This window comes from Fusarium graminearum, chromosome 4, assembly GCF_000240135.3.
Source record: "Fusarium graminearum PH-1 chromosome 4, whole genome shotgun sequence".
Taxonomy (NCBI): Eukaryota; Fungi; Ascomycota; class Sordariomycetes; order Hypocreales; family Nectriaceae; genus Fusarium; species Fusarium graminearum.
The window spans coordinates 2540283-2560757 of record NC_026477.1 but is presented as its reverse complement, the minus strand read 5'-3'; the positions used below and the strand labels follow the sequence as shown (position 1 = coordinate 2560757).

Genomic DNA, 20475 nt, shown 5'->3' with positions numbered 1-20475 from the left:
AGGTTGCCGGCCCGCAAATTTCTAGAAAACCGTTGGACAGAGTTGACAATGGGCCAAGTAACAAAAGCAGGGAGGTAAGGAAACAGAGGAAAACTCAGGTTTGAAGAGTTTTGCTACTGACCAGGGTTCGTTCACCTGCCTATGTGAAAGAGACATCCACCTATAAGCACCACAACCAGGTTGTGATTATGATATGTTGCAGGTTGACAAGCACCATTGGCCCTGACAGAGCATTAACACAGGGCAATATCAGGCAAAAGTGACAGAGATGCCTGCAATCCATCCATCATCTACTCGGTGAACAGTGAGTGGTATGGAGGCCCGGCCACAAGCCGGAGAGGTATGAATTCGAGCGTGATCCGTTTTGGGATCGACTCGGGAGATGAAAGAATGGAGTACCTTCTTGGTCTGGCAGAAGAGACAGCTTAGCTTATGCTTACTCAAACCTTTTTAGCGGAGGCTGACGGAGAAGGTGGAGTGAACGGTGCGGCCCCGGCACAATGATTGAGCTCTTCATTCGCAGTAGTGTCAGTAATTAGCAGGGGCGGGCGCGCGCTACTTGCAGATTGTGGCATTGGGAAAAAGCAGCAATGTAATTACTGTATGCACGCACGTACGTACAGTACATACATACACATACAGTATCGACAGCCCTGCAGTAATGACAGCAGCGACCTGGAGAAGATAGCGCGAACCACAGGCCCACGGTCTAACCCAGGACATTCATTGAGTGGTCTGTGTCCTTGAGGGTACAGTACTAGGTAGCCCGTCTGGGGCGAGGCGGCCAACATCTGGCTTGGATATGCTTGCGCCGCATGATGGAATTGAATTTGGCCGAATGTGCGGAGAAGCTTGCTCCAGCATGCAAACTTAGTGTTTGAACGAGATTCAGGATTGCAACTGGCATACATACGGATGGATAGTGGGCGCTTGTTCCAGACTGTGAACAAAATTGTGGCTACATGTGTTGAGCCATGTGGCTTTAGGCCGGACTACGTATCCCATCTCCCTGGATTTCGTGATCCTTGCTGGTAAGACAAAGAAACGTGCGCGTTATAGATGACGACGTTGGCCACGATGAATACAATGACGACGCTTGCAAAGCATTGCAGAAAGGCATATGAAGAAGGCCCTTCAGACACTGTCACGACTCAGCAATTGCCACCTGTATCCAATAGTCAAGTTTCCTGTGGCTCATCTCGTGGAGACGTGCGAGGGGAAGAATGCGCATGGTTCGAAATGGACGCACATTTGGAGATGGCTTCAACGACGCGCCGTTGCATCAATGTCTCGCGTTATCGTTGGCTGGTTTTGGTGGAGAAGAGGATACTGGGATAAACAAGGGCCAGGTATGTAATGGGAACGATGAGACAAGGGAAAAGGAAAAGGGCATGCTGGGTGGGGTCAATCTATGGCTCTTGCTTTCTGCTCTGGACGAAGCAAGGAGACTTGCGAGGGGAAGGCACGACCAGGGTATGCACCAATAGTAAGCAAGATTGATGCACTAGAGACGCAAAATGCCAGAAGCGAGCCTAGAAAAGACAAGAGCGGACGGGGCCGTGCTCTTTCCAACGGCCGCCCTCAACGGCTATCCCCACAGTACGAGCACAGTAAGGGTCTGTATCTCAGACACTGGCCATACCATACCATATGCCTACATCGCTCGATCAACAGCCTGCGCACCTGTCTGGGCCTACAGTCTTGCACTGCAAGTACTGTAATTATGCAGTATGTCCACCTCCTCCAGGTTTCGTATGCATGCAGGCAGGCATACATACATACAAGAGCATAATACAGAAACCGAGTCAGTTACGGGTGTGGCATCCCCATCGCGTGTTATTGTCGTCACGATGCCACCAGGGGCGGCTACGACACCCATGAGCTTTGTTTTCGAGATATACACACATACTATAATACAGCTCCAATAAGGATAGCGGAGCATACCTTTCAAACGTCTAGGCCGTGCCGAAGCGAGCAACTCAAATCATCCGTCCATCCACAGGCTACTAAACTATCCATGGATTGTTGTTGATGGAGGCGCCAGACGTTCGCCTTGGTTTTTCTAACAGACTCTTCTAGTAGCCGACTACGGAAGAGAAGACGAGATAGTAGAACCGAGTCACGACCAAGCAAAGGGCAGCAAGCCTGAAATGACCAATTCGTACAAATATAAGCATCTAGACTGTTATGGTCCAGGATTCAAAATCACGAACACAACAAGGGCCACTTGTTTGTGTCAATTGGGGTTCGCTTCGATATTGATTGATAGCTCTTCAACACGACAAGGATAACCATATCTCCATAGGTAGTAGGGCATTAGTAGAGCACGTCCACTGCACGTCCACATCGACAACGTCTAAATCCGCACAGACTGGAGCATCCGCATTTATTGCTCTGGCGTGCAGCTCGTCACTCTCACATGCCTTGTGGAGGATTACTTCCCGTACTCGATCGGAGATAGAGATGGGCGGTCACCTCTCTTGCCTATTCGCTGAGCGCCCGTCTGTACTGAAGTCTGGCATGTCCAACCAACCTCGACAATGGCTGCTGTGTACTATATTGAAGGCTGCCTCAACAAGGCTGCCAAGCTCGCGCCCTGTCCGGATACATAGCAATAATAATAGCACCCCAAACCCAGCTTGAACAGGGAAACGGCTTTCACCGGTGAACAGTTCCTCCTGAGACACACGCCCAGACGCCATCCCAACGGTAGCTGCTCGTCTCCAAGTACCCTGTCCTGTCGCCAGCCAGTCGATGTAACCATCCCAGACGGCCACGGCGATTTTTAAGATCTGGCAGCCCATTGCATCTGTCGGCTTGAGAGCAACGTTGAGCGGGTGGCAGATGGCTCCATCTAGAGTGAATACCTTTCAGGATACAGGTTCATTCATTCCTCACGTTGTGATTTACAGCAACAACGTGTCGTGAGTCAAAAATGAAACATACTAGGAAGACCATTCCCGGATCGTTGCATCACAAAACAATCACTTGAGCGGTACAAACATACTCCGGACAAGCGGCGTTTCCGGATTCAAGCAATTTCGATAGTAAAGCCATGGCAAATAATGACCTCTACGCGAAATGTAAGGCCATATGCAGGATCTTCGAACAAAGGGGCCGATACTACGAATTGCGAGACTATTATGGCAATGTGGAGTAGACTCTGCCCGAAATTGTGTTTCGCACATCCTTGACCTTAACAGACGGGTATTAAGATACTATCAGCATGCTTTAGCAGAAGTCGAATTGTCAAGCGATCCATCAATCGCTTGATTGGTCACTTAACAGGGTTGCTAAAACGGTGCTGCATGTGCATGCGTCAAGATGCAGTAAACAGTAAAGTACATACATCGACTACATCCATGCGTGCGCCAACGCCAGAATCATCATTTGGGTACGGATACCCGTCTATTAGTTTGTGTCACGACGCCAATGTCGAAGACTTTTCCGCATATCGTTATTTCCCCGGGATATCGCGCAAGAGAAACAAAAGGAACAATACATACGGATACTGCCAGAATGTTTCATAAACTTGACCAGTTATGGGACGTGACAGACGGACACTGGTGACGGGTTCCTCAAACGCATCGTAAGCGCACACGTTGCAACGCGCCAGCAGATCGCGGCAGTTGAACACCCACAGCGTCATGAGCTCAGAGAGCTGAGTCGATTGGCTTCCCCTGCTGGTATTCGGTTTTAGCGTTGTCCACGATGGCTGCCGATGGGTCCCGCCCCCTGCTGTCTCAAAGACCAAGGTCCACATCTTTCCGGGTTTAGGGGTCAAGGAAGCAGTTGGCGTGGTTTTGGCCCTGCTTTTCCGGTCGGTAGTCCCTTTTGGGATACTGATCGTCTTGCAGCAACCTGACTGGGAGACACTTGACTTACTTTGGGCAATAACTCAATATTCCTTGACCTAGTTGCGTTGTTGAAGTGTACGGATACATACAAACGCCGATCGAAAACCGGCTCTTGATCACGTTTGTTTGAATACGGAAAGCGATTCATCTCGGAACCATGCAATCGATGCACATCGACCGATGGAGCTTCGTGCCCCTGAATCGACCGAATTATACGAGTCAATGCGCATGAAGTGACAAAAGTCGGCGAGATGAGTTTGGTTTGTACATAGTACGGATAACTGTTGTTCTGAGTTCAGCCTTGTCCCCGGGAACAGCTGCTCGTTTCTTGCCTATCCTTGACCTACACGGACTCCCAGTCAAGTCACAACTTCTCATTTCCGAACCCATTCCGAACAATAGGATTGTAGTAAGTACAGTTATTTGGGCAATATTAACTTGTTTACTGCCAGAGTAACTGCATAGAAAAACCTCGACGTTTGCCACTGGCGCAATAACCTGCGGCAACGAGCTGGTTTTTCTTACAACAAACCAGGATCCGAATATCTGAAGGAACAAGAAACAATCAGGCAATGAAACGAAACATTATGTGCATAGGATAGGTAAGGTTAGCAGTCACCCCAGTTACCGATCGTCACCTCTGTCGACCCAACAAGACTAGACTCCCGGACCCTTGAACAGTCAAGTCCGCGACTCTAACTGCCTGTAGTACCGTACTTCCCTACTTCCTTACTGTCGGACTTCTCAAGTAATACTTACGAGCTGTTCAATTACCTATGCGGACGTTCCGTGGGGCGGTCACGTCCAGGCCTTATCAACATCAGGCCATTTAGACCAGACGCTTGGATCAAAACGTTGCTTCTACTGATACAAACGCACGCTAGTTTATCATCATTTCCCTTTACTATGTTCAACGGATTTTCAGAGAAAGGGACCCCCGCCGCTACGCCTGGCCCACAAACTTTCCATCTTTGTGCCACAAACCTATTTGTGTTTCGAGCGTAATACGTCTAAATACGAAAACACTTTGGAGGGGACATTCCTTGGTTCGTATACAGGGCGTACCTGCATCCCGTCACTCTACTACCTACTCGGCACGTTAACGTGGTATCGTGAACTCAGCCCTACCGTTCTTAGGTCAAGGCACATCTGTTTCATGGTGCACTTGCGGCTCCTTACTTGCAAGATCCGGTAGCATTGAAGCAGTGTGCCGTGGATGATCAACGCGACGTGTTCAGTAAGCATAAGAAATTCCCCGGCAGCCAGTCCAAGGCCATGAACTGATTTCAGTCGAGCATGCGCCGGTCCACTACAGTAATAGTCAGTCAATCCAGCTGGGCGAGAAACTAAGGGCGTGGGTGAGAGCGCCCACACAAGGCGTTTAATTGCGTTGCGACAAGGCCACAGAGTGGCATCCGTGCATGCCGCACACGTCTTGAAAGGGTTCGACCCTACAGTACAAACAACAAGAACAAGGGTATGCAAAACTATGAGCTAGGCCTATGTACCAAGCCAACCTGTCCTGGCAGCCCTGGGTACATACTAGTTGATGCAACTTTCCTTTCACATTTAGACTCCACCACGTCCAGGGACAAATGCTCCCCAGGGACTAGATGAGGATCAGCTCTTCCCCAGAACCAGAACCCAGGAGCGAGATTGCTGGATATTGCGTTTTCTATTGATTGCTTAGTAGTTATTTCCTAAGCAAAACCAGGAGACGTGAAACATTATCTGCCCTTCTTGAGACGGTTTACTTGGCCGGAACCGAAATATCCGTCCGGAGCAACCTTAATAGTAGCGCCCGCGTTCTGCAACTGTCGGCCCAGGCCAGTCACCAATGGTGAAGGCTCTCAGTGCTGGCTAGATGTTATAGTGCCCGTGTGTATGCATGCTCGGGAGCGTGCGCGTGCTCATGCAATGCGAGGCGACGAGAGGGTTATGGGCAGAGTATGTACCACCTGCACTGCAAGCTGCAGTACTTGGATCCCTGCTTGGCCATAAAGTTTCGATACAGTGAGCTCAGCTCATCATCAGCGGCATTTCTAACTTCATATGGACCCAAAGTCTCAGCTCGAAGGACGTTGTTAGCAAGGTATCCGATGGCTTTCCTCCAAGCATCAACCATCGACTTGCGTCTGATACTCGTAATTATATCCCTGCACCCATCTTGTCCATCAACTACAATGGGGGCCGGTGCGATACCACGTGAACAGCCACCACCAGAGAACACACTTGTGCCTTGCGCTCGCGTTAGGTGCAGGACCTTATGTCGTTCGGAGCAGTGCACGCGTGAGATGGTGTGGTTCTGTGTGGCATCAAGCATCAAGCATCAAGCACCAAGCCAATAAGTCATCGTTGCTAACCATGATGCATTTATTCCGATCCAATGTCTACTTTCCAGGCATGGTTAAGTTTTGAGCTCTGACCTTTGGGGTCCAGGCGTGCAGCTCTACTTCGCCTTTCTTCTTCCTGCGCGTCCTTCTTGCTAGCAATCGCAGTCCGAGTAAGCCACGTCGACCTTGACTATCTCATCGTATCTTGAAAAGACCGAACCAGCAAGGTCTACCTACATACGTATATAGTATGGTAGGCCTTGAGGCCAGGTTACCTGCACGAGGGCCCGTATCTTCAAGGGTTATAGTGTCGATCGGCCAGCCAGCATATCCGTACACAGAAAGAGAGAATACGGTATGAGCAAAGTAATACATTGGTCAGCATGTGCCGTCCAACGGAGTGTGTATGGATCAACAATGGACTCGGAGCAAAACAAGTCAGGACGGGGATGCCACTTCCAGGCTGGCTGGGATCAGGGTCTTCTGCCGAGTGGTAATCCCGACTGGCGGTCTACTCAACACATACTGTATGTACCTACGTCTCGATCTCCGTAGAGGTGGATGAACCCACGCCTACAATCGGTAATTGATAAAGAAGGTTCATGGTTCTCTTTTGATAAACGGAGCATTTTCCACAAGTCTAGATGGAATCATCTAATTAGGCAGGCATGTTAGATACACGGTCATGTCCGTCCAAGTATTGCAACAGATGGCCAAGTCGGGACAGATTGGAGCATGTAACCTCACTCGCCCGTTAAACGATTCTACGGGTGTCAATTACCGCAGCGGGGTCTAGCTCTGATGCCGACAATTCCTTTACGATGGGCACTGACAGAATCGTTGACAGAGGGCACAGGTTCAATACTAATGTGCCGATTCAGGAGAACTTGGTTCTCGTGACAAGCCAGCCCATACAGGAATACAGGTTGCCATCGCAGAAGTCGGTTGACATCATCCGGGGGGATCTTGGTGTGCATGGCAGATCATGCATATATTCGCTACACATGAAAGGGCTATCTATCTATTAGGAAACAGTCTTGAGTATCTACAGCGGAGCCGCACACTGCCGTCTTGTGATCGTGAGGCCATCCGAATGCCGTTGTCATCGAATAATCCAATTACCATCCTCGTCATCTGAGTCGCCTTCTACCAAATCCTCCTCGTCATTGAGAGCCATCTGTACGAACCGGCGAACCCATGCCTCCTGTGCTGGATCAAGGCCAGCTTGATTGTTGTCATTCTGGCCATTTGCCTGCTGCTGCTGTTGAAGTTGGTGTTGTCGTTGGTTTGCCCGCTGACGATTGACAGCTCCTCCACCACGAGGTCCTCCACCTCCCCTTCCAACTGCCACTCCTCCGCCTCCTCTCCCGACCCCTCCTGCACCACGGCCTCGACCCGCTACGCCTCGAGGTGGGCCATGATGCCCTCGGCCGGCTGGATGCTGTGGTGCGTCGGGAGCAGCTGGAGGAATAGCTCTACGGGCGTCTCGTGCTTGATTATCGACGAGTCGAATCACTAGTGGCCCCTCGCGGGCAATCTCTATGCCTTGGTCTTGACCTTGACCACCGAGTTGTCTGTTATTATCACGAGCGTCAACCTCCTCTTCGCCGTCACTATCGTCGGACTCGATAACTTCTGGCAGGAGCTCAATCTCATTTAGTGCTGGTTGAGGATCTGCTCCCGGGCCACGGCCGCCGATGAACCCCAAGCCGACATCGTCGCCATCGCCACCTTCAAGCTCCCATAGCCGCATATAGCAGGAAGTAACTTTCCCGCCAGCCAACTGATTGTAGTGCTGGTAAGGATTTACAGGGTCGAGCCATGAAGAGCACAGGTAGCAGAAGTGAGTATCGCATCGTGAGCAAATCATATGGTTGCAGCCGTGTGTTTTTTGTGCGGGGGCATTGCATGTTGGGCATGGACTCGTGTGAAGCTGAAGATACTCGAGCGAGGCTTTCTCCTCTTCGCTAACTTCCTCCTTGTCACGCCGTGGTGCGCAGCGAACAAACTCTCCGTGCCACGACTGGTAACACTGGCCGCAGAAGGCGAAGCCGCAGTCCTCGCAGATAGCTAGGAGATCAGCCTTGTTGAACCGGTCCTTGTTGCTTTTCTTCTTTTTTGTCCTGGTATTAGAATCGCCTTCTGCTTTTTCCTCCTCCTCCTTGCCTGATTCCGCATCGGAAGTCTCGGCAAAGTCTAAGCCTTCCGGCTTCTTGTGGCGTTTTGATCGGGCTGCTCCGTTACACCACTGCCGTGGGCAATATATTGTGTTTTTGTCAGACTCAAGCTCTGTCTTGTACTTGAGCGTAACGTAGCGCTTAACCATCTCCTCGGAGAGACCAATCTGGAGAAGCTCGCTGGGGCTAACGGCCACTTTGCTCTTCTTAGCTTGTTTGGCTGTTGCTCGTTCCTTGGCGCAATTGGGACTTAAACATCGGACAGTGGACAGGTTTCCCTCGTTGATTGCATCGTTGTAGAAGTCCTTCAAACACTGTATGCAGAATATATGGCCGCAGTCCAGCATCTTGTGACATTTGGTACCCTTTTTGGGATCTGTATATTGTTAGCAGGGGCTTCGGAACGGGCTGTGAATAGTACATACCGAGACAAACACCACACTCAAATGTCTCTTTTTCAAATGCCGCTTTTTTAGCTTTTATGTCGTGATCTAACACAGCGAGTTTATGTTCGGGGTCGACCTGAAGGGTCCCCTCAGGGCTAATAGTTCCAAAGACGTCCTCGGCGGCACGTTGGATGTGATCGATGTAAGTGTACGCGACCATATCACGACCGATCTCATCCCATAAACGTGGACCATCATCTTGGAGTCTCTTGATTGTTTCCTCGGCCAGCCATTGTGGCGTTGTCGATACGTGAACCTCTGGTGCTACAGCTACAGGGTAACCCTCTGGCAAACGGACTCTCAACCGCAGGGACGGGAGGTACGAGACCTCGAGCGAGTCAACTTCAGGCTGGACATTCTCGACAGCTTGAGTAGGGGTTGCGAGTCCAGTATGAGCGGGTGCAGATGCTGCTGGGAAAGTGACAGTCACCGGAGCGGCGGGCTCAACAGGCAGATCTATCTCAAAGGTGAAAGGATCGTGTGCGTCAAGACGACGAATCTCGGGATATATAGCCTCAAGGGAGCCAAGCTCCATGAAACGAGGATCATCGCTTTCGTCCATAACTGCTATGGCTTGTCGTGTTATTAAGGATATGAGCGCTCATCATCTGGTGGCGTAAAGAATAAGATAGTGACTGAGTGAACTTGGGAAAAGGCCTTTCCGGGAGTGGCAAAGCTGAGTAAGTGCGTTCAGTTAATACGTTAAATATCAAGAGCTCTCAAATAAAGAAACCCAAGCCTTAGTAGCGAATCTCTGCTAGGCCTCCATGATCGTAGTCGTAACTCTCTCCTTTGCTTTCTTTAACAAGACTCGAACATGAGGGTGCTTCTTTTGGTGGAGGTGCTTTATGTAAAGAGGGGCGAGACGAGGGCTTTTGAAGACAAGACAAGACAAGGTAGTAGGGAAGGTTATTCCGTAACGGCAAGCAACTTTATCGTCTACTACCTACTAGTAAGAGAGGAAGGAAACGATACTTTTTTCTTCTTGCTATTTCTCTTATTCACGCCGAAGAAAAAAAGAGAAGCCAAAAGTTGACAATGATGACTCTTTTCGGCGTCGTTGAATTCGGTGACTGACTGACTTTCTGCTTGCTATTTGGACAAATAAGAGGCACGGAAGTCCGAGACGCCACTCTATGGATCTTTCTCGGCATTAGCCACAGGCACGGCCACAGTTACTGGCTACTGCATCGTCATCAACACCAAGAATCGAGCTTAAACTTGCTTGCTTGGCTTTGATCCTCTTTTATTCCATGAGCTTGTTGCCTTGAACCATTCCTTTTCCTTTGTTCAATTAAGACAACTGGGTCAATCAAGGGCACAAGGTTAACAATCTACTGGATAATGCAGTCTTTTTCAATCCCTTGAAACCTCCCATACACACACACACACAACCAGCTCATCATGGCCGACGATTCTGCCCCCCTCGCTTCCCTCTCGGTCACGCATGTCTACTATGTAAGAGCCTCACTATGCGCCAGTAAGGAACCTATCTAACACGCATACTACAGGACCCCGAAGATCACCTCTCGCTCGTATGCGCCTACCTCGCTCTCCTCCCCCAAGCGCTATGCGTCGTCTATGCTACACTCGTGCTCTTCACCCGCGAGGTCGAAGTCGGCCTCATGTTCCTTGGCCAACTCGCCTGCGAAGCCCTCAACTTTGCTCTGAAACGTCTTATCAAGGAAGAACGACCACGTCGTATACACGGGAAAGGCTATGGTATGCCTAGTTCCCACGCCCAGTTTGTCGCTTTCTGGAGCGTCTCTCTTGCGCTGTTCCTGCTTGTCCGTCACAAGCCCCCTCGCGTGCTCAAGAGCCGCGCGGACAGCGGTGTGCACCGACCATGGAGTGTTATCGAAAGGATGGCAGTGAGCATGGCTGGCATGGCGATTGCGGCAGCGACGGCGTGGAGTAGGGTATATCTTAACTATCATACCCCTAAGCAGGTCGTTGTGGGCTGCGCTGCTGGTGCTGTGAGTGCGATTGGATGGTTTATCATCGTCGCCATTGTGCGGCAGACGGGCTTGTTAGGCTGGGCCTTGGAGACCCCTTTGGTGAGAGCCTTTAGAATTCGTGACTTGGTGGTGGAAGAGGACATGTGTCAGGCAGGTTGGGAGAAGTGGGAGGACCGAAGAGTCGCTTCTCGAACTACAAAGAACAGATAGAGAAACAATTGCAGGAGAATTTGCGCGAGATATCATGAAACCATGATTCAGTGTGATGTGGCCAGTGTACAATTTACATCACATTCAATGAAGCTGTTGGTAATCTCCGCCCAATCTTCTAAATTATCTATAAAATAAATCTCGACGCTGGCATCAAAGAAAAAGTCCAAGTCATTGGAACACAAAGGGAATCGTTACAAGTGTCAAACCATTCGTGAGAGATCATCATCCTCGCCCGCCGAGGGCCCTAACCATATTTTCCCGAAACCTTTTTATATCCATGGTCCTCTCCCTGTATCTACTTCAGCTTTTGAGCCATGGCGGCTATGTAATCTGCTTATATCTCCCATAGTTGAGCCTTGTCGGCTATGAGCTCTGGAGCTGACTGATGGCTTGTTGGGTTTGTGTGAGGATGGGCCAGGTGTTGGCTCCTGTGGGCTGTATACAGCCGAGCTGAGAGTGGTCTCCGGAGGCGTAGCCATACCCGCACTCAGGGGTACAGGCGGAAGTTCTTTCTCAGAGAGGTCGTTTTCGAAGTTGTCTTGAATCTGGTATCTTGTGCCTTCGCCAGGAACGTCCACAATGGCGATGGCAAGGGGACTTGTTTTCCTTGGGAAGAATCTCACTGTGCTGTTGGGACAATCGAGTTCTTCCACGCGGTTTGTGTCTTGTTTGGGCTCAGGCTTGGTAGGGCTCATGTCACCACCAATGTTGGAGAGTCGCAAACCAATCTGCACCGTTGCAGTGGAAAGAGCTGAAGCGCCACTGGATCGGAGTCTTCTGTCAGGTAGACGGAGGGCTGGTGGTGCGAGAAGGTCGGCCAGAGATGGGGGTTCAGGCGCCGCTTTGGCTGCTGGACCCTTGTAGTATGTTGTTGGTAATAGAATGGGTGATTTGGGAGCGTCGGGCTTGGGGAAGATGCTGTACATGCTTCGCTTGAAGTTCTTAATAGACTCCTTCGACGATGTTCGTACAGGCTTTGGTGCCGTTGGGAGATCGCCCGAGTTGCGCATGCTTCCCAAGCGTAAGGGCTTCAAGCCACCTTTGAGGAAGTCCTTGCGTGCTCCAAATACCTTGTCCTCCACCCTGTCGTCCGCCATCAGGTTTTCCCTGCTGCTAGATTTAGGGGCCATTCTGGGCATCGCTGAGAGAGGGGTTGCTGGTTCTTGATCCTGGTCGTCTGTCCATTTCTTGAAGTTTGGAGGCGCCTCCAAGTCGTCATCCGAGCATCCAGTCGGGGATTTACTCGATCGAAGGAAGAGATACAAGCAGCCAAGCAAGAATCCCGACATGTTCATCACAACTGTTCCAATAATGGAAAGTTGCATTGAGGCATCTCCAGCTGCACCCGGATCATGAAACGCCGTATTGTAATAGAAGGTTATTTGCAGAGTCTGCTTGCGATTAGTCCCTGTTAATTATTGAATACCGGGGTGAGCTTACGTATGAAATCACAGCAATGATCATGTAATAAACCATGCGAGATGCCTCATCCCTTTCAGTGATGTCCATCCTAGCTCCGGTATGAAGCTTAAAGCAGATTATACCACACTCGACTATGACAAGGATGATGATAGTGAGCAGAGATCCGAAGATTCCGGTGTCATAACGATGAAGGAAAGACACCAGGCTTGCAAAGCAGAATTCTGATGGGCGAATCGCAAACGTGATTGAAAACACTATGAGCAAAAGAGTACCGACGGATGCGAGACAGGCCACGGTGTTGAATCGCCCACGGAAAGGGAATATGTTTGGCTTTGTGATGCGAATGGTCAGTTCCAGCCCAAAGATCAGCTGGATAAAGGGGGCAACAAAGAAAGCTGCCAAAGTGTTAGTGGTATCGAACATGTGGCCTAGAACAAGTTAACTTGCCTGGAAGCATCATTTGTGAGATCATGGCACACTCAAGGATCATGAGTGATTCGAGTCCCTTGGCTTGAGCAGTAGCATATACAATTCCCTGAGTAACGATGCCAATAGATAGGACAAAAGGGTAGATGTCTCGTCCCTTGACAAGCCGGAACCAAAAAGATCTAGCAGATAAATTGTGAGAAGTTGTCTCTGCAGTGGAGTAAAAGGGGCACCTACTTGAAGTTCCACGATTCGGTATGCTTTAGTGTCCTCCACGATCTCAAGAGTATGACGAGAGTAACTGCGAATGCCACCACCAAGTTGAAAACAGCCAGAACGATGATTGAGGTGCGGACCGAGCCAGCTGCGGCAAACTTGAGTTCGTTATCCCATTTTGACGTTGAGTTTGCCTGGAACTGGAAGCCCGTCGTGTCCATGTTTGTGTCGCCGTTGTCCATCTTTAATCTTTATCGTGTCCGGTTCGGGAAGTCTTTTCGAGATTAAGAAGTAGGCTTGAAGCCTTCACAGTGCCGGCACCGCGTTGTTTTTTGAGGTGACTTTTAGTTTCCCATGTCGATGTCGATGTCGTTTAAGGGTATCGATCGAAAAGGGACCCAAATGTCGAAAGGAAAAGAGAGAAAGGAAAGGAGATAAGAAGCAACCAGATAAGATGTGATAGCAGTCAGAACAGTGTAACCTTCTAAAGCACTCGAGTACCAGGTCAATTGAAGCAGAGCAGATAAGATGATGAAGCAAATACACGGAAAGCACAGAAGGAAAGTGAAAATGTATGAGATGGCACCTGGCCTGTGGCAAACGAACGTCAAATCCAAAAACAAGAAAAGAAACGGAGATCAGACAAAACACCACCGACTAGGTGGGAGACAGCAGACGATGGAGGCAATATAGGACTTGCCATGTCGAACAAAGGGCAAATCACATCGAGGCTGGGGAACTAGATAGTCCTGGATGCACATTAAGCTAAGCTCGAGGACCCTTGCACGACTCAGAAAAGCCCAAAGAGCAAGGATGAAGCTGCTTCGTGACGGAGATTGGTAGCATCGAGGCTTTTCGCCCCTGACAGATGGTGGTCGATGCATGGAGGCCAAGCCCAGCGTTTGGGTAGGTTGAGAGCCATGCCTGCCATGTCCCGCATTAGGGCGAGAAGGGTATCGTTTCACTCGTGTAGATTGAGTTTCCGGGACGGCGATTCTCGATAACAGTGACGAACTTTCTGCAACAGGGTGTGGGACCTGCCAAGAGGAGAGAGGGTCCTGGGGTTTGGGAGTTTGAGGCCATCATCAGCTGCTGCGTTCACTCGCTCGAGGACTTTTGGCTGTTGCAAGTGCAGCCACAACTGAATCTTGAATTGGTCATAGTTGCTAATTCACAACTGAGCTTCTACAAAGAGACTGGTAAAGCAAGAAAAAGGTCGCCGTCAGAGAGGAAGAAGAAAAAAACGCCGGCTTGGTGAGGCTGAAGCATTGTTGTTACAGAGTCAAGTTTCGTCGTGTTGTAAGAGGCAGGAGTGCTGGTCAAGCAAACAGCGGGTCCAAGGCTCTAGTCCGAGTGGGTTCTAGCGGCCGACCAATTGGTGCAACCTCGCCGCAGACTTCAAACATGGCCAGACAGGGATCTTGAGGCCTTTAGGTATGCAGAATTAGAATCCCAGGTAGCTGCCATTTCCTATTCGGGCCCAGAGAGTTTGAGATTCCAATGGCAAGTCACACGGATCCTCCTGCTGCCGAAGGCGGGGAGAACGTCCGGCCACGAGGTATGGATACATTGACGTTTCGCAAGGATCACAGCCTGCACCCGGTCACAGATCTGTCAGCAGCAAAAGAGAAGCTAATCAACGTAGTAGATAACCAGCCAGGCCAGGCACGGATACTAACCAACGTTAGAAAGCCACTGGAGAGTACCTAGAGAGCCTAGAGAGCCCCAGGGACGCACCTCTAGTGCTTCTAGATTATGGAACTAGTTCGTTCTTTGACTTGTCCCCGGCCGTTCGTTCTCCATCTTGTTGTTTCAACCCTTCTTCCTACCCATATTCGGGATACTATGAATAATGAAACTCGAGCCTCTCTAAGCGAGGACGAAGATGCCGGGTTCAAGGTCGAAATACCGGACTCTTGGCATTCTGTTAGTCACTTTAATGCAGCAGTCCTAGATCGACTACTAGTATGATTATTGTCATCGGCATCTCTTTGTAAGAACACCGCTGCGTCTACCGAAACAATCTCGTTCTGGGGAAGAGGACGATCCCAGGTGGATGGATGTTTTACTGACTCTAAAACGAGTGCTGGAATCCCAGAGGAATTTGATGCAAATGCCACGAGGATTTGAACCTCTGGTCCATAATTTTGACTATTCACAACCCAGCATGCTGCAGACGGCCCTGACTCTGTAATTAACGCAATCGTGCCTGTGCCTATCTGCGCTCCTTTGTCTTTCGACCGAGTAAGTGCTCAACAAGGTTGACAAGGTTCAGCATTGGCCACTCTGCATTGATACAGCAATGACTAGCAGTCAAGTTATGGTCAACTGTTGCTTGCACAGAGGACAAACAAAAGTACTACTCCAAGCCCATCTTTGCCGTCCTGAGTCAAGGCCATAGACATAGCTCAGGTGCTTAGACCACTTCCAATGTGATAGATGCAAGGACCCTTTCTTTTTACTTCATCGTAGACACTAGAGAGTGTCCGATGTAGGTTAATCCTACCTGAAGCTGTTTCCTCCTCAAACCCGCTCTCCCAAAATCGATGTATCAGTTTCGTCCTAGATAAGACCGGGGACGCTATAAGTCAAACACAGTGGTTCTCGGGTATTAAATTAGAAAACCTTAATCGCCGGTAATATTCTCACCTATAACTCCGAACATATAGGTGTAATCTTGTGTTCTGAACGCGTACGTACGTCGTCTCGATCTCGGTGCAGCGTATCCGTAATGGCTGCTTATAACAAGTGTATTAGTGCTTACGAGGCATGGGTTTGAGATGAAAGATTGTCTTGGCATAGTTAAATGCATTGTTCCAACAACTTCGTTATATGTTCTATCGCTTACCAGCTTCTATCAGCGTGAGTCGTGGCAAGTCTCAGCAAATAACACACATGCATGTAAGGCAAGCAGATAGTGAGCCTCTTACAGTGCAGTTACTGCCTCTTGACCACGCGGCAAACTTGCAACAACTAGTTGACCTTTACTCCACGAGTTCATGCCGGTAGTTGCGGTTCTTACCTACATACAAGAATGAATTGGCTTTACAGACCCACGAAAAAATAGCCTTAGGCTAGAGGCCTGAGCCAAGAAACGTCCGTGAGCCACTCACGAGATGCTGATCATTGCAATATACCGAGATAGTGCTGTTACAAAAGTTCCGACCCATATTCAAAGGATCCGGTGATATCCTCAGATTATGGGGTAATTTGACAACAGTAGAAAATCCAATGCTCAGTACGACGTGCTGTCAAGTTTATCTCGAAGTTTATTTGATTCCCACTTGCACCATGTGCATTTCCAATTTGTCACTTGGTATCTGTGATTCAGTCGGACTGTGATAACTCCGGTGTGATTGCTACCCTATAAGCTGTAGATCGATGCTCGATACTGACCAATGCCCAGCCTCTCCCGGCTTCAGGTTAAGTACCGTTCATACAGAATGTCGCTTGGCATTTCGAATGTGCCATGGTAACGGTAGTGGTCGGCTAGTCGACGGGATTGTTTCATGCTTGTAGGTACCTTGGTATTCATGACACACAGACTGAAGCAAGAGCAGTGCCCAGGCGAGGCACAGGCCTGGAGACACTTCGAAGGCTAGATACTGTCACATATTGACAGTAATCATGGCCATTATCGTGACTGCACAATCATCATACATATCTCCGCCTTCAACAAGAAGAGGAGGCAAGTGGGTGGATGTTGCGCCTATAGTTGAAATTGCTCCCATGGCACAATGGTCCCTTGCTTGAGGTAAGTGATAGAAGAGCAAGGATTTAAGACTGAAACAGATCAAACTACTCGCAGTACCAATCGCCTCTGTTGCTCAAAAATTCCAGCATGCGTACTCGCAAACGTACCGACCTTTGGTAGGCACAGTATCAAAGCAAACTTCTCAGAAGCATTGGATCACTAGCTGACTGGTAATCGACACTCTTGCTGATCCTTCGTACTAGACCCCTATGCACTATGCACCGAGCAGCCAGTCGGGAAGTTGGGCGTCAGCAATTTCGAGGTTATTATATTTGACTTGTCATCTTCCTGAGCCTCTCTGTGACACTGCCTGACTAGATGCTCTTGTTAATCCGATAGATCAGTAATATGGAGTAATGGATACCCCTTTCCTCGTATATTGCGAGGTAATGTAGAAGAAGTAAAGAATATTTCGGTGAGACAAGAACTTGGTTGATCTGACCCCGTTATGCTAAGTGGTAAGTGGCAGCATTTTACAGAGGCGAATCTGATAATGCAATTGCCCAGATCATAATAGAGAAATTACAGGTCTTGGTCCTCAACAGACAAATTCACAATTGTTCCCAAATCGAAGTAAGAACTGACAGCTCTAAGTCACAGCGATGTATGGTCCTTGAAAAGAACAATTGATTGTCCTGGCCTGCGATGTCGCCAAAACTCAACCAGTTTTAGTGTGTAATCGCTTGTCGAAACACTTCATTCCATTCTCTTCCTTGGTAGCCATGACTCCTGACCTCTCTACTACATAGCACAAGTTCCAACAAAAGCAAGTATGAATTAGTCTTGCGCCTTCTTTGCCCAAACTTGCGAGAATCCTACCTGTCTCCATGCACAAGTCCGAACATCCTTCTCTCTTTCTTGTCCTTGTCGTTTTGCTATATTTTTGTTTCCTGCAGTCATGGTTTCTTTGTACCTAAAAAGAGCAAACATACACGTGTACACATCAAGCAATATTCTCGCGTTCATCTAAAGAGTTCTCGTGTCCATAAGAAGAATTTCCTCCGCTCAGCCTGCTATCACAATTACCGACAGAGGGGACACAACAGGAAACATCAGACCTTAGCTCACGATGCTGACGGCAAGTAGCCTAAGAGTTGATCTAGTCTGTCATCGAGTGAATAAAACATCTCAGCTCTTGTGATCATGGGTAGAGTCAAGCTTCTCGGCCTTGAGTTGGGCGAACTTATGGTTCAATGTTCTACAATGTCATATCTCTTACACATTTTCAGAGCATACTGGGAAGTATGGCGATATGCCCTTACAATAGCGGACAGACCACTGTCTAATCAAAAGTCCCCTCCTTTTTGCTCTACCCTCAGGGTATCAGAAAAATTGGCCGCTGAGAACATAAGAGACGAAATTAGTATATCATCTTATACTACTAAAAGCATAGCCTTTAGTCCATTTACCTTTATACCCTCAGACTTAGGAGGTCAACTTTTCTGCTACCCGGTAGTCTACCTATAAACTACACTGGTGTTTTGGGGAGCACTATTACGGTACTGTACTCAAGTCGGGCGTGATCGGATTCTCGGTTGCGCATAAAGGCACCAGCCGAGTCTTGTGATAGATACTACACCTTCTGGCCCGCACTTTCTGTGTCCATTGAAGATCGGTTCCTAGAAGGATATAATTAGTGTGTGTGTGTTGAATCAGGGTGCGACAGATTTCAGGCCATTGCCGAGTCCTGGACATCACAGTATACAGACGACACTTGGTGATGATGTGAAGAACCGATTATGATGTTACACTCTGAAGTAAAGAGCTACTGCTCTTTGAGACTATGGGGCCGAAATATGTGATTCTAGACACTCGTATATGATACATGCGAACTCTCGGGTCGAAAGCCTACACCTTGATGATGCATGTTTCACGTTTCAAAACTAACGATTCAATTTCCTATCAGGCCATGACGGTTTGTTTGGAAACCTCGCTTATAAAAGTTCCAGTGATCTGTTTCAAGCAAATTTTCCACGAAAGGGACGATGGAGATGACCAGAAACCGACTTCGTTTTTTTGTCGTGACAGTCTATGAATGTCCAACTAATACAGCGGACTGATATACACGTTGCTGCTTCATATGAGATGTGCTGCCATGGACTTAGTCATTTCGTGGTTGTCCGACTACATACATTCACAGCTAAGCTTGCTCGATTATCGATATCTCGAGCAGCAACCCAAGCTTATTGAAGCCAGTATTCGCAGAACTTGATCTGACCCCGACAATGCTGGCTGAGCTGGTTTCGATACTATTATGCGCAAGTGGTTAGGGGATCGAATCAGATTGAAGTGGGAGAAACCAGGACTTGGTCTATGTCTCATCAGATGGGATATCCGTTAGCGTCGCATCTTAAGAAAGCAAAGGTTCCTGGTTTCTGAACTGGTAGCTGTTGATTCGCCAAGAAGATGCCTTACTCCTGCACGTATCTAAACTCATCGCAAGCTATGCTCAAGTTAATATCATGATGCCTTAGATGCGAGGTACTGCAGTGGTCACGCGATTTGCATGTGCTCCGAAGATGATATTGCCTTGCTCCGATTGCCGATGGCCAAACATAACAATCGAATACGTGTACATATTGGCACATGGATACAAAGGTACCCAAAAGCTTGTTAAATGCAATCGATCGAGATAATCATGAACAAGACTTAGCTTGTCGAGCTTGGAGATTCCGATGTCACAGCCAAGCGGGAGCTACGGACGTGCTCCGACGGGGATAAAAACCGACTGCGATGTGCTGTGCTCTGTACTCAATGTAGGCAGCCTCGGTTTAGCTAGGAATGCACGTAGTCGAGAGCGGGTTGCGCAATCTAGACAAATCTGATCTGCAAGCAACCTTAGTAAAAATGAGACAGATTGACAGCGTAACTTGGCATAATGTGGACACGATAATCATGGAAAAGTGATTTCCGGCGTGTGAACGAATGGCGTTTTTTGCCATGATTGTTCGCTGTCTGTCGGTACCTTGAAAATCAACAAGATATATAAAGATAAGCTGGGACGTCATAATGAGAGCTTGAGCGGGTCCATCTGGGAAAGCTCCCTGGCTCTTGAAGCTGTTGGGCTGTGCAAGCTGGGGAGTTGACAAGCTGGCAAGCTACTATACGGCACCTACCAAGCAAGCCACTCTGCTGCAACATTAGCATCCACCAAGAGAGGCGGTGGTGGCACCAGAAAACAAGAATCGTATAAAGGAATCTGGGTTAAGGGAAATAGCGGAAGTATTGCTCCGTGAGTACGGACCACGAGGGGAGAGATCTCGATGGCAAGCATCGCACAGTGGGGGGACACCAATCAATGCTTGCATTTCCTTTCCTTTCATGTAAACATATTGGGAATAAAAACGGTACAATGCAGATTTCACCCGCAACGGCGCAGAGAGTTGGTCTCGACCAATAGCAGGAGAAGTAAAATGACAGAAAGAATGATGAAAGACTGAGGTCATGGATGATACCTTGAGCTACAGGTACTGCTCAGACACGTCACCGCCACAAGTCCACTAACACTAACTAGAGCCCGTAAATTTACCCCGCTATCTGTGGCGCCTTTTTATGCTTCGCGGGAACTTGACGGATCTGCCTGAGGCTGACCCATTACAATTCCCCAATCAAACTTCCGGTCCATGTCATGTTCACGTCAATATATGCTACAAAACCAAGCAAATAGAGCACC

The 20475-nt window shown here is 48.8% G+C and overlaps 6 protein-coding genes across 6 annotated transcripts; 2 read left to right on the top strand and 4 right to left on the bottom strand.

Moving 5' to 3' along the window:
• Nucleotides 1-1223: 1223 nt before the first annotated feature.
• On the top strand, nt 1224-1721 carry FGSG_13078 (uncharacterized protein; the record flags this gene model as incomplete). Its single annotated transcript, XM_011328570.1, is given in 3 exon segments — nt 1224-1473; nt 1488-1610; nt 1675-1721. The coding sequence occupies 3 exon segments, from the start codon at nt 1224-1226 to the stop codon at nt 1719-1721; spliced, it is 420 nt and encodes a 139-aa protein (XP_011326872.1).
• Nucleotides 1722-2471: 750 nt separating this feature from the next.
• Nucleotides 2472-6223, bottom strand: FGSG_07156 (uncharacterized protein; the record flags this gene model as incomplete). Its single annotated transcript, XM_011328569.1, has 11 exons — nt 2472-2596; nt 2690-2854; nt 3008-3072; nt 3507-3865; nt 4383-4403; nt 4617-4631; nt 4816-4841; nt 4949-5308; nt 5401-5516; nt 5813-6162; nt 6221-6223. 11 exons carry the CDS (start codon nt 6221-6223, stop codon nt 2472-2474), a joined length of 1605 nt encoding a protein of 534 aa, XP_011326871.1.
• Nucleotides 6224-7292: 1069 nt separating this feature from the next.
• Nucleotides 7293-9633, bottom strand: FGSG_07155 (uncharacterized protein; the record flags this gene model as incomplete). The annotated part of the gene is made up of 2 exons (XM_011328568.1): nt 8793-9633; nt 7293-8743 (listed from the first exon to the last, which is right to left on the bottom strand). Exons 1-2 carry the CDS (start codon nt 9373-9375, stop codon nt 7293-7295), a joined length of 2034 nt encoding a protein of 677 aa, XP_011326870.1. The 5' UTR covers nt 9376-9633.
• A 441-nt stretch (nt 9634-10074) lies between these two features.
• Nucleotides 10075-11073, top strand: FGSG_07154 (uncharacterized protein). The gene is made up of 2 exons (XM_011328567.1): nt 10075-10271; nt 10325-11073. The coding sequence occupies exons 1-2, from the start codon at nt 10218-10220 to the stop codon at nt 10979-10981; spliced, it is 711 nt and encodes a 236-aa protein (XP_011326869.1). The 5' UTR covers nt 10075-10217; the 3' UTR covers nt 10982-11073.
• A 12-nt stretch (nt 11074-11085) lies between these two features.
• On the bottom strand, nt 11086-13290 carry FGSG_07153 (uncharacterized protein; the record flags this gene model as incomplete). Its single annotated transcript, XM_011328566.1, has 4 exons — nt 11086-12375; nt 12425-12801; nt 12884-13014; nt 13070-13290. The coding sequence occupies 4 exons, from the start codon at nt 13288-13290 to the stop codon at nt 11254-11256; spliced, it is 1851 nt and encodes a 616-aa protein (XP_011326868.1). The 3' UTR covers nt 11086-11253.
• Nucleotides 13291-19942: 6652 nt separating this feature from the next.
• On the bottom strand, nt 19943-20248 carry FGSG_13077 (uncharacterized protein; the record flags this gene model as incomplete). Its single annotated transcript, XM_011328565.1, has 1 exon — nt 19943-20248. The coding sequence occupies one exon, from the start codon at nt 20246-20248 to the stop codon at nt 19943-19945; it is 306 nt and encodes a 101-aa protein (XP_011326867.1).
• Nucleotides 20249-20475: the final 227 nt, after the last annotated feature.

Excerpts from the sequence above, each read along its gene's own strand:
- FGSG_07154 (XM_011328567.1), top strand. The coding sequence starts at position 10,218 with ATGGCCGACGATTCTGCCCCCCTCGCTTCCCTCTCGGTCACGCATGTC. Across the intron at positions 10,272-10,324 it reads CGGTCACGCATGTCTACTAT|GACCCCGAAGATCACCTCTC; the intron begins GTAAGAGCCTCA and ends CGCATACTACAG.